The sequence below is a fragment of the Fundulus heteroclitus genome, chromosome 3 (assembly GCF_011125445.2).
Source record: "Fundulus heteroclitus isolate FHET01 chromosome 3, MU-UCD_Fhet_4.1, whole genome shotgun sequence".
Taxonomy (NCBI): domain Eukaryota; kingdom Metazoa; phylum Chordata; class Actinopteri; order Cyprinodontiformes; family Fundulidae; genus Fundulus; species Fundulus heteroclitus.
Window position 1 is genome coordinate 26,046,333 of NC_046363.1, and position 12,030 is coordinate 26,058,362.

The 12,030-nt window shown below is 41.0% G+C and overlaps 1 protein-coding gene across 2 annotated transcripts in view; it reads left to right on the forward strand.

Moving 5' to 3' along the window:
• rusc1 (RUN and SH3 domain containing 1) overlaps positions 1-10,994 on the forward strand; it is a 28,228-nt gene extending 17,234 nt beyond the window's left edge. For both annotated transcript variants that reach the window (XM_036134333.1, XM_036134337.1), the window contains 9 exons: positions 1,060-1,182; positions 1,276-1,352; positions 3,163-3,337; positions 3,590-3,695; positions 3,812-3,858; positions 4,731-5,221; positions 5,314-5,555; positions 6,349-6,516; positions 7,699-10,994. In XM_036134333.1, the coding sequence (XP_035990226.1) occupies positions 1,060-1,182; positions 1,276-1,352; positions 3,163-3,337; positions 3,590-3,695; positions 3,812-3,858; positions 4,731-5,221; positions 5,314-5,555; positions 6,349-6,516; positions 7,699-7,864 (1,595 nt within the window). In that variant the 3' untranslated portion in view covers positions 7,865-10,994. The remainder of the gene's footprint in view (positions 1-1,059; positions 1,183-1,275; positions 1,353-3,162; positions 3,338-3,589; positions 3,696-3,811; positions 3,859-4,730; positions 5,222-5,313; positions 5,556-6,348; positions 6,517-7,698) is intronic.
• Positions 10,995-12,030: the final 1,036 nt, after the last annotated feature.

Genomic DNA, 12,030 nt, shown 5'->3' on the forward strand with positions numbered 1-12,030 from the left:
TGTTACGGGGTGGTTGTGTCTCACCAAGTAGCTCCACAGCAGTAAATTACAGCATCTTGTTCATCTCCATTGTACATATGAACTGGTATGTGTTGCTCTCTCTGAGGAGATGCTCGGCTGTGCTGGTTGCTGGGAGACCGAACGGTATAAAAAGTGAGCTTTTGATGCTGTTTCAGTGCAACATATACCCCTCAATGCAATCAGCAGCTCATGAGGTCATTATTATAAACAGTTGCACTGCAATAGTAGCAGAGAAAGTCATTTTTGGTCCACTCAGAACAGAGCTGGATCATGATTGCCTTCTCACTAAAGAACCTTTTTTTAAATATGCGACAATTTGGCCATGTTCATATAGATTGTGGAAGTCAGAGAGACTATATGTTGGTCATCGATAAACATCATTATACAGTATCTACATGACTTTCTTATATTTGCAGATTTAAAAAAAGAACCTAAAAATGCATTAAGTCTTCCATTTAAGGGTAGGATTTGTGGTACTAAATGTGACAAAACTATTAACTTCAGAAAGACTCACAATTTGGCTGCAAAATCTTTAAAATGCAACCTTCAGACTGTCACAATCAGCTCTTTTGAAAATCATTTTTGTTCCCCTCCTGTTTAAAACTCAATTTGCCTATAATCGGCTTTGAAAGAATTACTATAAATATTAGACTTGTGTCAAAGGGGCCAGACATTCTCACTAGAAGCGCTTCGATGAAAGGTTACGGAGTTTGTAAGATCTCAGTAACTTGTTTAATGAATTCGATTATATGAATTGGAAGCATTAGGTGAGTCGGTATTGATTCATGTCCCGAAATATTTGTTTGTGAGCTGAGGTTGATGCATGGGATTCTGTTTAACTCTCCAGCTGACAAGAAGTCATTATCATGGATTCAGATGTAAAGCCACTATCGACCCAACCCACACAGGATGTGCTCACACATTGTTATCAAAGCACAATCTGCTTACATCTGTCTAATTTCACTTGCTAATAACACTCATATTTTAGTTTTGCTTAGAGATTCCTGTTTGTAATTGTTCTCTCTCTGCCGCTGTAAGCTGTCCGCAGTGTCTCATTCGCCGGCTCCGTACAGAAGATAGACGTTCCCTGGATGGGCGAGGATGTGGAGCACCCTGTGAGGGGTCTCGGCTTGACCTCTCTGTGTCTGCAGGAAAAGAAAAGTGTGTGTTCTTACTTTGGTATCTTTGCATGGTTTTTTACTACTGCATAGTAACTTATAACCCAGTTACTGCCTCATTGTTTCTTCTCTTCAGCTCTGGTCAGCGGAGTCAGTGCTGCAGTGGAAGCCATCTTGGCTCAGTTTAGTTCCTCTCGGACCATAGTCCAGAAGGTCAGTCCCTGAAGAACAGATTGAATTACTTTAAGTGGCGATGGAATCTTCTTTTTTTAATGCATGACTAAATGTTCCAATGTAAATGTATAGTTTGGAAAAAGGATTTTATTTTCTCTCTCGTCTAAAGTTTTTTCTTCTGCTTACTTTGGGGAAAAATATCAGTGTTAGATTATGTAATCTCCTAAAATGTATTTGTAAACTAGCTGTATTTTCACCTTAAAGGGGCATACATGCTATCGTATCACGTAGTATAACACAACAATTAAATCAAACCAGTCTTTTGTTGGTTTTCAAAGCAGATAAGGGGAATTTTAAATATTTCCTCAAAAAAGGGAGTTTTAAGATATGTTCGGTAAAACAGGAATGCACTACCATTTATGGATGATGACGTTGTGCCACAGGCTTGGAGCTCGTCACTCTGTGTACCTGTAGATGGATAACGGATTGCTTTCTTGACAAAAACAACCTTTTTAAAGGGAAAGTGTTGAATGGATGTCTGTTGCCTCATGGACACACGAAAAGGGTATAGTAAGCACTTTAGCTACAAAGATCATCTATGCAGGAAACATGGGTGAGATTCTATAAAATAAACAGAGGAGGGAGAAAAAAATTCTCCTCACCCACGAAAAGCAGTCACATTTTGTTCCAGGACCATGAAACATTTGAAATCTTGGATTTAAGGGAAAGAAGGACCCAAAGCTGAGGGATGAAGACACAACACAGTTCATGTGTTAACTTGGACAGACTACTTAAACATCCAGACCACATGTAAATTGTGGGTGTTGTTTGTGAGCATAAAGTTTGAGGTAAGAAAATGATCCCCCTCCCACCCAGAGATTAGCTTTCGCAGCATTGCTTCTTCCTCTGTGTCCAAAAGATCCTAATGAGGGAGAGATGGTTTGACTGCAGGGGTCGTTGGACTGCTTTAGCCTCGCTTCCAACCTCAACGCGTGTAGCATTAGCTTGAAGTGGCTTTATAGAGCCAAACAACCTGTTTTTGTGTGAAAACTCAAGACTTACAAATTTGGAAAGGTGTTACAAAAAAGTGTCCCAAGAAATATGTTTTCTTGGGACACTGCAGATCAAGTCTCACAAGTAAAACACAGAGAGATTATGTGGAAGAAAGTGAGACTTGCATGATTGCTTCATGGTTTCCTAATTTAAAGTGTTCTGGTGGCACAGTTGTTTGGGTAAGATGGAGAGTGGACTCACGGGGCCAACAGAGCAAAAAGCTGGTCAGAACCAAGGCCGAGGTTAAAACAGCCATCTGAATAGTGTCAGCATTTTAGTGCCAATAAGTTTTCAAACCACCGCTCACACACTTCCCCCCCCCCAACTTCCTCTTCTTCACTGGATAAATCACCATACGAATCTTCACTTTACAAACACACATTTAAGCTGGAGAGGTTTTTATCACCAGTTTTGTATTGAATGAACATTGTGGCGTGCATTGATGGCCGAACTCCTCACTTTAAATGGAACATCACTCGTCACAAACGTTTGGCTGCGTTCTTTCAGTATTTTTTTTTTAACATATTTCTTCAATGCTGGCTTGGGATCAAATAAAACTTTCGCAAGCTACACGCCTGAACACAGGTAAAAAGGAAAAGTTGAATAATAGTACATGCCCTTTGAATAATATTTTTGGAACCTCATCACCAAATCTTTCCTTTTCCCGTCAACAAGTTGCATATTTCTCTCCTTTTTCCCGTCAGCGTTTCTTTCCAGACACATCTTTCTCGATTGCTACAAACCTTTTAACTTGCCCAATCCCATTTACCACCCCTCCGTGTTCTCTTCTCCTCAGGCCTTGTCAGGAGACAGCACCATAAATCCATCTCTGGGCCGTGTGGTGCTGCAGTGCCTCTGCCCCGCCCTGCACAATTTGCTGACAGACGGTCTGAAACCTCACCAGAGCGATCTGATCGCAGGCCGGAGGCCAAACTCCGCCTGGAGTCTGGTGCAGGCCACGACAAGGACAGGTAGCATCCCAAACACCAAATGATCGGACAGTAGGAAGGAGCTGTTGCGGACTCCTCTCCCTTGCTGATAACGATAAACGTTGACTATATTTGTCCCCGCGCTTCATCTCTGTTGATTTTCATTGTTTAAAAAGCTGAGTAAAGGAAACCAGCTGGATACAGATATTGATCGCTTTATGAGTGCCAAGCTTCACAGCAGTATTTCAATCACCGGTCTTCCTCTTTTTCTCCCTCGTTCGACTGTTTCACCAGGTCCCAAAACTCAGGCTTTATTTAACCTACAAATCCGAGTTGGCGAGCTGCCGCAGCTGAGACAGAGCAAGCAGAGGTTCAATGCGTTCCTCTTCGGTCTGCTAAAGTAAGAAATGGCTCTTATTACTCACCCCTGTGCCAGAGTTTGACGTTTTGTCTTTTAAAAATGTTCCTGTCACAGCAGCTTGTAGTATTCCCCTTTCTTTGGCTTTTTTCTTGCAGCACCAAGCTTCTGGATTTCTGGCTGTCTCATCTTCAGTCTTGCAGCGGTACGTTTCTAAACCCTTCACAGATGAGCCTGTTGTTGCATATTCCTAGAAGTTTATCACATTTTCAGTTTCAACCAACAAAACGTTTGTATTTAATGGGATGGACCAACAGGAAGTAGCCTGTAAAAATATGTGAAAGATGTGTTGAACATTTACCTTCAGCCCTTTTTCTCTGACGCCCCGAAATAAAACCAACTATAAATATTTGCTTTCAGAATATTTACCTACAGTCCTATAAAAGTCTAAGGGTTGTAGGGCTGGGCGATATGGATTAAAAAATAAATCTCAGATTTTATCATACCAAATCCGATTAATCGATTTTTTTCCTCCTTTTTGTTTCATAAAAAGAAATTAAAGAAATTATTTTAAAACCTTGCTTTTTATGTTAAGCATTTCATCAGGGAGTTGACCTGAATTCAAAGTGCAACTAAAAACAAGCTGTGAAACATGCAAAACAAGATGGTAGCCGTACCATTATAAACAATGAAAATATAATAAAACATTTGCTGCTAGTGGTTTTACACATTGAGCTAAGAACAGGCTTCGCTGCACTTGTGAACTTCAAACTAAGTTAAAAAAAAAAAGTAAATAAGTAAATGAAGTACCTCGTATTATGGTAAAAAAAAGTTTCCACTTAACAATATTTTGACAATAATTTTGCCTAAACATATATTCAGCATCACATGCTCTCTTCATGGAAATCCAATGAGTGTATTGGCAAAATAAAATCCAGATTTTCCAAAAATGAAATCTTAAAGAATTGTAAATTCTAATTAATCGATTAAATCGATTTATCGCCCACTCCTAAAGGGTTGTAAATACTATATTTGCAAGCAAGCACATGGTGTAACCCTGATTTTCCTTCACCTCAGATGTGCTGGAGGCCTATTACCACCCTACTTCCTTTATGCGTCTGTCGCTGACCACCTTCCGGCCTCTGTTTGAGGAGCTGCTCCTCGTGCTGCAGCCCCTCAGCCTGCTCACCTTCAACCTCGACCTGCTCTTCCAGCACCACCGTTTGGAGGCGGCTGCTCAAAGGCCCGAGCTGCCCAGAACTCCCCATCAGGATGCCGGGCTCCAGCTGTCGCCACAGGGCCGACCCAAAACCCCAGGTGGAAAATACCTAGAGAGCCTCTCAGAAGTGAGCTTTGGAAGTCCAGAACATTCAGCAAATGCAAATTCTTCGCCAATTCTAAATAATGGAGGATCAGAGCCATCAACAAATCCAGACTCTGAACCTGTGAAGGCTCCACTTAGTTTTGGGCAAACAAGTCCTCAGCTGCTGTGGGTTCAGGAAAAGGAAATAGAAACTTTACCTCTTCCTAATGTTGAGGAAGATAGCTTTACTCATCAAGCAGGACAGGTCCGTATTTTATCCTTCAGCGTTTTTAATCACTTCTAATTGCATGATCATGCCAAACAGACTTGTATCTTTTATTTTTAATGGAACTATAGGTGATCCAGCAGGGTTGGGGAGCTGTGGTGCGCTGGGGAGGTCGGCTGAGCCAGAACCTGGCCGACTTTAGCCTGTCTGCGATGAAAAAGGAGGAGACAAAGACCAATGGTCCTGACCTCCAGGACCAGGCGGGAAGTGACTATTCCCCCGTCAGTGGTGCTCAGGTTCCCTGGAGTTTGGGCCGACTCTTTGGAGCCTCCAAAAGCCCCAACAGCCCTACGGGTCAGGCACCACCAACCAGGTGAGCCTCTAACTTTAGAGCGTGGTTCAGCACGGGAAAGTCTAACAGTGCTTCAAAACTGGATCACTTCCTTTAAAAAAGTTTAGGTAGCCCATTTGAGTTTTTTAAGAATCGAAAACCTAAAGATAAGGAAATGTATTCAAGTTAGATGTAAAATCTGGAAAACACATGATTCAACTCGAGTCTATCGCTTTTTTTAGTGAACTTAATAAATTCATTGTTCCAAACCGTCTTTTTAGTTTTAGAAGCTGGTGCCCTGAAAGTTGGTGCTAAGGTCTCTGAATGGAAAACAATTTCCTGAGGAACTAGAAAACTGATTTGGATATTTCAGACATTAAAACATTAATAATATATATAGCTACTGCACTATTTGAAGTCTACAGATGTGACTATGAATGATGTAGGGTTGTGTTGGACAACGCTGTTGTTTATTATTAAGTTGAATTAAAAGATACAATAAGGGAGTAGGGAACAAAGTCTGGAAATACTGATATAGTTTTCATACTCATTTTTTTTTTACCCTGAGAAATATTTAAATTAAACAAAACGTTTGTCAAGTATGTGCCCCGGACAAATGTAGAAAAACTGTGGGGTATTAAAGAGAAAGATTGATTGCGCAAAAATGACAGTTTTGCACAATCATTCATGTCATTGGGGGCAAAAAAAAAAATAATCTCCTTGAATAATCTGAACATAACAATCTAGGGAAATTGGATTTTCGTAGCTTTATCCCCTCTGTGTGTCTTGTACCGAATCTCATGACCCCCATCTGTGTGATTTCTCCAATCCACAGGCGTCCCTCTCAGTGGTTAGCTCCTGGTGTCACGGCTCTGACCCGAATGGTGAGCAGCAGCTCCACCCCGACACTACGAGGAACCCCTGAATTTCCTGAAGGACGGGACACCGATCCAGAGAAAAAGACAGACACCACGGAGATGCAGGAAAAGCCCAGACAATTCAGGTAGAGAGCACCAAAACTGAGGGAGACGGTCATGTTAGGGCCACCTCAAGCCTTTACCTCCATTAACATGCAGATGTTTTATTCATCGATCAATCTTCATTTAAACATGAAAGAAAGGCACATTTTAGCATATTTCAGAAGCTTTTAAACGACTCGGCTTGGATGAAAAATGTGCTAAATGTGCTAAATACATTATTAACCCCAAACAGAAACTGAAGGTGGTACCCTAAACTCAAGTTAAAGTAATGCACAGTGAAACTAACAGTGATATATTATCCTAATGCTTTTTATGGACAGCAGGATTGGAGAGGTTTTCACAAAATTTCAGCAAATAACAATTACAGTCATTAGAGACGCTTTGAGAAGCCAACCGGTTACCAAAATCAGCCGAAGTTTCCCTTGACCAGCCCTGACCATTTGGGTCAGCACCAGGAAGGAATCAGAAATTAAAAAATGGTTTAAGGCGTGTACTATTAATGGAAGCTTATGGGGCAGAAACAAAATACATAATCATATGTACAGCATACATACCGTACATACCTACACTGAATACTAAGGAAATATTCACAAACCTTGAGTTTGAAGAAAGTAAAAAAAAAAAAAAAAAAAAACTCTCTAAATAGTGACTTTGCTCATCGTTCTGGCATTTAGCAAGAGGAAATAATCTGATTGTAACTTAAGTAAAACAGAAAACATTTAGTTTGAGCTGATGTCAGACAGTTTAAATGCTGTTTAATTTAAGATGATATGGAGAAGTCAGAATCGGATAGAATACGTTTTGGCAAATTGGAGCTTTACACAAATCGGATGTCGGTAATCAACAACACATCCCTAATTGTTGCATCTCCAAAAGACTTGTTTTGTCGTTTACATGAATTTCAGATGACATAGTTAGAGCATCAGTTATGCAACACGATGGACTAGTCATTAAGATTAAGACATCATAGTCTGAGGCAAACCAAGGTCTGTCTCAGCGCCGTTGAACTCCCCAAGGACACCAGTGGGTGTAAACGAGATCAGAATAGCTCCTGCTATCATTCCTCCAGTCGAAGGACTTCACTGGCTGGTGACTCATCCCTCTGACCGGTCCTCATCGTGACTCATCCGGTCCCGTTCGCATGCTGACGGTATTGTTCTCCTCTGTCGTGGACCGCCGTCACTGTAACCCGTCTCCTGCCTCAGGTCCGTTCGAACGCTGTGCGACCACACCGGCGCCGGTTCGGAGCTCAGCTTCTGCAAAGGCGACGAGCTGGTGGTGCTGGGCGGCGTGGATCAGGACTGGATCCGATGTCGTCAGGGAGACAAGGAGGGGCTGGTCCCTATTGGCTACACCTCTCTCATCATGTGACATCGCCGCTGTGACTGCTGCCCTCAGATCAATATGATATTAAATACATAGATATAAGATATATACATATTAAAGATATTTTCAGTGAGTATGGAGGGTTTGTGAGAAGGCCGCACTACTCCAAAAGGGATATTTCACGTGGGTTTGAGTTCAGAGCGTGACGCCATCTGTTCTGCTTTACTTTCGTCTCCAGTAGTCTCCGGCCCGCTCCTGTTGTGAACATATGGGGCTTTTTTTTCCCCATTAAAACTCATCCTGTTTGGTAGCTAATGGGTTTAAGTAGCAGGGACGCAGCAGATGGCATGATCAAATTTAAACCGTGATGTTTGAGTGAAGCATCCCTTTTAAGGCCTTTGTTTCATTTCTGCGCTCGGTGTTTTAGCCGCTGATCTGAACCCGAGACCCTGCCCGGTTTGCTCGTTAAAAGCCGACGTCTTGGGTCCGGTCTGCTTCAGAGTCGCAGCCGGCGGGACAGGAAGTGAACAAAGGACGCTGGAGTACTGCGGCCGCAGCCCCTGTTTGCATACTGTGTCTCGATGTGGTGAATTGTAGTTGTGTAGATTTGTGATTCCTTATCGACCTCTCATCTCTGGCCCGGATTGTGTGTGTTTCAGCGAATCTATTAAGACTGTATAAATATATAAATATATATAAATTATAATAAATCCGTGTGTATAGCTATATAAACCGAGAAGGATTTTACCTAGATAGAAAGATAGATGTCCAAGAGAAACCAGTGAAACAGTAGAGATAGTGACACTATTGTGAGATATGAGATAAGTGAACTGAGTCCAACACGCCTCATTTATTATAAGTGGATGTCCTGCAAAGTGAATTCTTTATTTTAGTCATAAAATCCAGTATCTTCCGTTCTCCGTACTGTCTGCATTACAAACGTTTTGCCATGCGTTAAGGTGGAAAAGCTTCGTTACGTCTTTAAATTTTGCTCCCGGCGATCCAGACTTTCCTGTAATCTTTTAAGGTTTTCTTGATTGACAGTTCATGCTTTTTATTTTTATTTTATCTTTTTACTTGGGATGCTTTTTTGACTTGATATCTGTCCAGTAACACATTTTTGTGTTAAAGCACGTACCTCTGGCCTACAGTGCCTTGTAAAAATGTGGCTTGCATTTGAATTGAGTTCCCCCCCCTGAATCAATGTTTTGTAGAAGTTAGAAGTCTTTTGGGTTATGGCTCTACAAATTTGATTTTCTCAAATTAGTCTTTGCAAGGTAGCTCAAGCTGGTTGGATGGATAAGGTCTGTGATCATCACTTTTCAAGCCTTGCCACAGATTTGAATTTTGGTCTGGCCTTTGACTAGGCCTCCCCAACAAATGAAAATGCTTCGGTCCAAACCGTCCCATTGGTTTAGGGTTGTTGTCCTGCTGGAAGGTGAATCTTCACCCCTGTGTCAAATTTTCCACAGCCTGGAACAGGTTTCCCTTCCTGTGTTTGGCTTTATGTGGCTGAAAAGCACTACCACAGCATGATACTGCCGCCACCGTGTTTCACTTTGGGACGGCGTATTCACAATGATGTGCAGCACCACAAACGGTGTGCACATAGGTCAGAAAGTTCAATTTTAGTCTCATCTGACCACAGAAACTCTCTTCCACATATTTGTTGTCTCCCCACACACTTAACAATTGCATACTGGACAGATTCTGGACAGATTTTCTTTTTTTTTTTTAAAGCAGCCAAAGTCCAAACAAAAATTGTTCTGAAAGACGTCTGAAGAACCACTAACCAGAACCCCCATATTAAAGATCACAGAAAGGTCTGGCTCACCGGAAGGAAAGTGTAAAGGAAACAAGGGATGACTCAAGGGTTTTTGAAGTACTGTAATTTTCAGAAAATGATTACCTATAGCTCATAATTTACGCTGAATGCATATTAGTATAAGCATGAATGCTTTGAATGAATGAATGACACATTGACATAACCCTCTCAGTCGTGAAATATGAGGCAAAGCAGTCTGTAGCTCATCTAGTGGTTCGAGAAACAACCTAAAAAAAAAAAATACACTAACCGAACTAAAAACATCCTGGAAATGATGTAAAATGCTGCAGAAAACGTGTAGGTTTGGTGGCCGGTCCTCAGCTTGTTCCTCAGCTCCTGCATTTATCTCCCGATCATAATCATTGATTTTAATGATAGTGGTGATGGTGGAAGTTTGTACTGATATCGCTCACATGAACTGTGTTTGCTTTGTGTCATAAACGTATTTATTCGTTTCTCTCTGGATTCTAGGTGTTATCGATGACTATGCATATGCTTAAACGTTCAACTGTTTTATGAGGCCATCGTTTTAGTTTCGTGTACATCTGAGGCTCTGCGAGATATCTAAAAACTTTAACGTTACCCGATGAAAAGAGATTCAAATATGTCTGTTTTGGTTCTGCACCACCGACAAATCAGGGAGAGCTCGGTCCTTAAAAATGCCGTTTTTTGTTGTTTTTGGTTTGTTTTGCGCGTACGTCAGAGCCATGTAGCATGACATTACTGACGCTACAGCAAAGCTCCAGTAGCAGTACATGAAACCATTACATGCTCATACTGTAAATAAATGTCACAAATGAAAAACCATCAAATGGATAGTAATAAAAACAATATTCAGATTGAAAATTATTGGAAAAACAAAGCTGGTTGTTTTGATTTCTTTTTTTTTTTTCTTATGTGAAAGCTGGTAATTTTATTGGATGTACTATTTATTGATCCCAAGGTGTATAAAAAGGAACAACTCTCTATCTATCTGGGTTCTTAAAGTGTGAGGATGTAACATGTCAGTGTGTGTGTGTGTGTGTGTGTGTGTGTGTGTGTGTGTGTGTGTGTGTGTGTGCGTGTGCGTGTGGGGAAGTGAAAGTAGAGATGATGTGAGCACTTTCATGTGTCAGCACATCCTGCACTTTCGCTGCACCGTGCGTAACAAAAAGCCTCCTTCCCCTCCTCCTCTTTTTCTCCCTCTCTGGTGTAACTAGCCTGTAGACGACCCCCCCCCCCCCCCCCTCCCCCCATTCCCTCTGTTAACATATAGCTGCGTGCCCCTCTGGTGTCAGTCAGTTGTCCACCTCCTGCATGTGCTTGTTTGTAAATACACCAAATAAAAATGATCTGTTCAAACCAAAAAAATTCAGCTGTTTTCATTTAAACTCTTACGTGGCAATTCCTTTTTGTCACTAAAGGTTTTTATACTAACAGGATAGTTCTAGTAGTTCAGATCAAACCTAACACTGAACAAATTTGATCTGACTCAGTTGTGAAACTAGGATTCCCCCCCCCCCACTAGATATCTTCATTGAATATCAAGCTTTAACAATATAAGAGAATGACCAAAAAAGAAAACCTACATACAACATTTTACATTTTACCAAACACAGCCCAGCATGTCATGTATAGGAAGCCAAAATCAGTTGCCACTTTTAGAAAAACCATATTAGTACACCCCCTGAATATGTGCTTAATTTGTCTTAGCTTCAGAAAAACGTAGTGTAGCTTAACCAGCTTTGATCCAGCAGGAGGATTTGGGGAAGTCGACGTCTGGCCAGCAGCGACGTAAAGGCAACAATCTCCCTGGGAGGAGTTTAGTCAAGTTGACTCTGCTGGGGTCCTAAAATGGGCAATCAATGAACTGGACTCTAAACGTAATCCCGTTATGGAAGATACTGCCATAAAACAGCCGGTACAAACAGTATGAAGCTGGAACTAAGTCATTTTTAGCATTTTTTTTTTTTTTAAATAAATGCTTTTTCAATTCAGTTCCCCCACATTTATTCTTTCTGGAAGACTTTTTTTTTTCTGAGTCTTGAGAAGTTTACCACTCCTATGTCTGTGAAAGACCTTCTGCAGTAAAACATCTGAGAACATTTGTGTTGGTGTAAAAAATGCAAAGACTTCAGAAATGTCATCAACTATGATGAGGGATAGCCCAATTTATTTTGAAGTGTTCTTAAAAGTGTATGAGACGTCAATATCTTATCAGTGCTAATGACAGTCCGAATTTCTACATCGTAAAAGAACTCCGGACTCAAAAACACGTTTTAAAATTAATGCAAACACTAGTTTTAATAAATCTTTAAAGGAGCCTAGTCACATGTTTTGATGATAGAAAGAAAACACAAAATGCCATACATTCATCTTCGAATAAAACATACGGCAAGCATTTGTC